General features: G+C 40.9%; 1 protein-coding gene across 1 annotated transcript in view; it reads left to right on the forward strand.

Moving 5' to 3' along the window:
• Positions 1-3,954, forward strand: part of LOC109833508 (gibberellin 20 oxidase 1-B-like) — a 16,816-nt gene extending 12,862 nt beyond the window's left edge. Inside the window, exon 3 of the mRNA XM_020401200.1 lies at positions 3,597-3,954. Coding sequence (XP_020256789.1) covers positions 3,597-3,884 — 288 coding nt within the window. The 3' untranslated portion in view covers positions 3,885-3,954. The remainder of the gene's footprint in view (positions 1-3,596) is intronic.

Below are 4,294 nucleotides of genomic sequence, written 5' to 3' on the forward strand. Positions count from 1 at the left end.
GCTAGCTCAAGCCTACAGGCGATCTCAAGTCTACAAGCAGGCGAGCTTCAAGCCTTAGGCGAGCTCGAGAAGTCATCATGCGAGTTCAAGCATTAGGTGAGCCCAATGGGATCATCAGGCGAGCTCCTAGCTGTCGGGCGAGCTTACCTTGTGCAGGCGAGCTTCAAACATGCAAGAGAGCTTCAAGCGTGTATGCGAGCTTCCAGCTGTCGGGTGAGCTTGCCTTGTGCAGGCGAGCTTCAAAATATACAGGCGAGTTTAGTAGGCGAGGCTGTGCAGGCGAGCCAGCCTCATTCAGGTAAGCTTAAAGCTTGAAGCCTTCAGGTGAGCTAAACTCCTTTGCAGGCGGGGTTGCTCTTCAGGCGAGCTCCAGAACATGCTACGAAGAACATGTCATAACTTTTAAACCGTAAGTCAGAATTAGACGAAGTATATATGAAAATTAACTATCTCAACGAGACAGAGATGACCAAACGCACCCCAAAGGGTTTGGTTTGTTTCTGTCTATTTTGTTAAATTCCTTCCAGTTTGAGAGATATCAGTGTTTTTCTTTTTTTGCTATTTCGGGCGAGGTTTTAGTAGTCTTGTTCTGAACTTTTCTGATAGGGATTAAAGGTAATTTTTATTGCCTACAATGACCAAGTCTCATTTGTCATAATCTAGTAGTATCTATTCTTGATATCAATGATGCAACTGCAACCAAACTAGTAACAGTAGAACCCTACAAGATATACAAGCTGTCGACCTTCTTTCCTTTTATAACTAAAAGTGAGTCATTTGTAACTCTAAGAACTCCACCTTCACCTAAAAAATTACATCCAAGACTATCAAGAGTGCCCAAAGATATGAGATATTTCCTTAAACCTAGAGCATGCCTAACATCAATTAAGGTCTCGATGACTTCATCATGCATTTTAATCCGAATTGCCTCTTTTCCAATATTCTTACATGAGCCGGTATTCCCCAAAAGAACAACTCTACCTTCAATAGTTCAGTGAACTAATCCCTACCAGGACACATATGATAGGAGCAATTTGAAGCCAAAATTTAATCATCTGTGCTCCTATTTAGCATCAATAACTCATAATTCACATCTTTAGCAATATCAACTTCAGCAGAGTCCTCATTTAGTTTCTCTTCATGCTCTTCTTGTTTCTTCCTATTCTTCAAGTTGTAACAATGGGCCTTGAAGTGCTCTTTCTTCTTGCAATATCCACAGGTCATGCTCCTATGCTTCAACTTATACCTATTACTTCTAAAGCCCATTTCATTCAATCTTCCTCAAACAAACAAGCCATCAGTTTTATCACTACTTTCTCTTGTGGTTAACTTTTTATCGATTGTCTCCTTATTCAACAAGTTCTCTTTGACATTTTTAATGCTAATAGAATCTCGACCATAAATCATAGTATCTCTAAAGTTCTTGTAAGAAGGCTACAAATAACATAATAATGATAGGGCTTGATCTTCATCATCGATCTTAACATCAATCTTGCTCAAATTTGTAATCACATAATTAAATTCGCCAATATAAGATTTGATAGGTGTACCTTCTGACATCCGAAGTGTGTACAAACGCTGCTTTAAGATGAGACAATTAGTAAGCCAGTTCATCAAATGCAATCCTCCAACTTAGACCATAAATCAACATATGTCTTCTCTATGAGAATTTCTTGCAGGACTCTCTTTGTCAAACATAGTTGGATCGCTTAAGAACTTTATCATCTAACTTGTTATAATCTTCCTCCATCATGGTAGCATGTTTCTTTGACTTTCTAAAGAAAGCCCCCTTCAATTCACTCTGTGTCAGTACGACAATCATACTAACTTGCCAAAGACTAAAACTAATGTTAATGTTAAATTTCTCAATATCCCACTTCATTGTCGTTCTCGTCTAATTGATAGCTGAGGGCTCTAGTTCCAATTTGTTATGATAAAATCCCTAGAAATAAACTAATGTCAATCATAGGAAAGTGCAGAAAAATATTAAGAACACAAATAATACACATGTATATGTGGTTCGGCTTATAGTCTACATCCACGAGAAAAAGAGGAGAATAACTTTATTAATAATTTGTGAGGAATACAATGTGAATATTTCTCAATCACTCAATTCCTAATACACCACAAAAGCCTAATACAATCTCTCTTAAAACAAAGATACAAAAAAGAGCTAAAATATCTAAAAGGCTTCAAAAGGATAACACTATTCTCTGATTTAAAGAATAACTTTATTAATAATTTGTGAGGAATACAATATGGATATTTCTCAATCACTCAATTCTTAATACACCACAAAAGTCTAATACAATCTCTCTTAAAACGAAGGTACAAAAAAGAGCTAAAATATCTAAAAGGCTTCAAAAGGATAACACTATTCTCTGATTTAATATGGTTGGTGTTGTAGATTGATGGCATAGCTCTCGGATTGCCCATGTACGCATATTTATAGAGTCCCTAAAGACTAATTACTTGAAGCTCACGAACCAATTACTTAAGGCCCACAAACAGTAGCTCCTGGTAAATATAGAAGTCCACATTGATGATTGAATTCTAATACACATGGGATTCCTAATATAAGTAACCATGACGTTTCTGCCGTTTCCGTTTTTTTTTCAAAAAAAACAATGAAACGCGTTTGGCAACCGGGGCGTTTTTTTGACTTGACCCTTTACAAAATCCAAAAATTAAACACTTTTCTCAAAACACCAAAAAGGTGTTTTGAGATTCTATTTTTTCATCTAAGCCGCCGCCGCTCGCTTGGCTCGCCGCAGTCGGCGCGCACGCCCACTTACGCGCCGCCGCCACCACGCCGGCGGCGGCGGGGTCACCGCCACCGCCGCCGCCGCCGGGTGCCGCCACCGCCGCCGCCGCGGTGACCGCCAGCATGCCCGCCTCCCGTGCCGCCGACCGTCCATCTGCACCTGGCCCGTCGTACGCAGGCTCGCCGCCACCACCGTCGCCACCACGTCGCCGCCGGCGGTGGCGCCACCAGCACCCGGCCGCCGCCGTCAGCACCGCGCCCGACGCCATCGGCCACGCCGCCAGTTGCTCGCCGCACTGTGCCTCGGCCGGCCACCCGCCCGTCGGCCGGCCGTCGACCACCCGCCCGCCACCACCGCTATATAGGAGTAACTAGCAATGATTTTTTCAAAACACTTTTGAAAAAGAAACACCTTAACATTGTGTTTTTTTAAAAAACACTACAAAAAAATCGCTTTGGTATCCAAACACTTAACTTTCCAAATGTATCTCCAAGCAAATAGAATTTAATCCTATTAAAATTCCAACCAATGAAATTAACTTGTCATCTATTCAAACCGAGGCATGTGACCGAGCCTAAGTATTTGAGGCAAACATCAGCAATAATCTTTATTGTACAACCAGATAAATGTGATTTGTATTTATGTCATCTTCATTGTTGCAAAACAATCTTCTTCAATTGCGAATATTAATTATTTAACAAACTTTATGATTCGTCTAGAGTGAAAAAGTTAGGAAATAAGATAAATATAGATCCGGAATATATACTTTATGTGATCATGAAAATTTAAGTTGATGGCTAATGGATGCCACATAAATGATTTGTAAAACAGGCACTGACGAACAAGAGGTACAAGAGTTGCATGCACCGAGCAGTGGTAAATAGCACGGCAGCAAGGAAGTCACTGGTGTTCTTTCTGTGCCCGAGGAAGGATAAAATCTTGCGGCCGCCGGAGTCACTCATCAATGCTGAGCACCCGAGGGCTTACCCTGACTTCACATGGGCAACAATGGAGGAATTCACTCAGAAGCATTACAGAGCTGATACCCAGACTGCTAATGTCTTTGCTCGGTGGCTTCAGAAGAACAAAGAGGAGGGCATTACTGTTGAGTGGGATTGATTGATGATAATAAGTATGTTTGGGAGCTGGTCTCTTTTTATGTCAAAACCAAAAGAATAAATGATTCTGAAATGAGGAAAAAAACTTAATTTACTTGAATGTTAATCTCTCTCTCTCTCTCTCTCTCTCTCTCTCTCTCTCTCATTTCTTATTTGCTGCAAGCGCAAGGATTATAGCCGCAGTTGTCCACAATTAGGCAATTTTAAGTAATTGGTGGTGTTACAGGGACCCAAAAACATAGGATCCTACATGGGACATGTGAGGTGTCGGCTCCTTGTCCTATGATGCACTGTTCATGAACAGTGCATCATGGGATAGGGAGCCGACACCTCACCTGTCCCCTGTAGGATCCCATGTTTTTGGGTCCCTAAGTTATTTTTCTTTAAGTAATTTACAATTATTTGTTTCGT

This window comes from Asparagus officinalis, chromosome 3 (assembly GCF_001876935.1).
Source record: "Asparagus officinalis chromosome 3, Aspof.V1, whole genome shotgun sequence".
NCBI lineage: Eukaryota > Viridiplantae > Streptophyta > Magnoliopsida > Asparagales > Asparagaceae > Asparagus > Asparagus officinalis.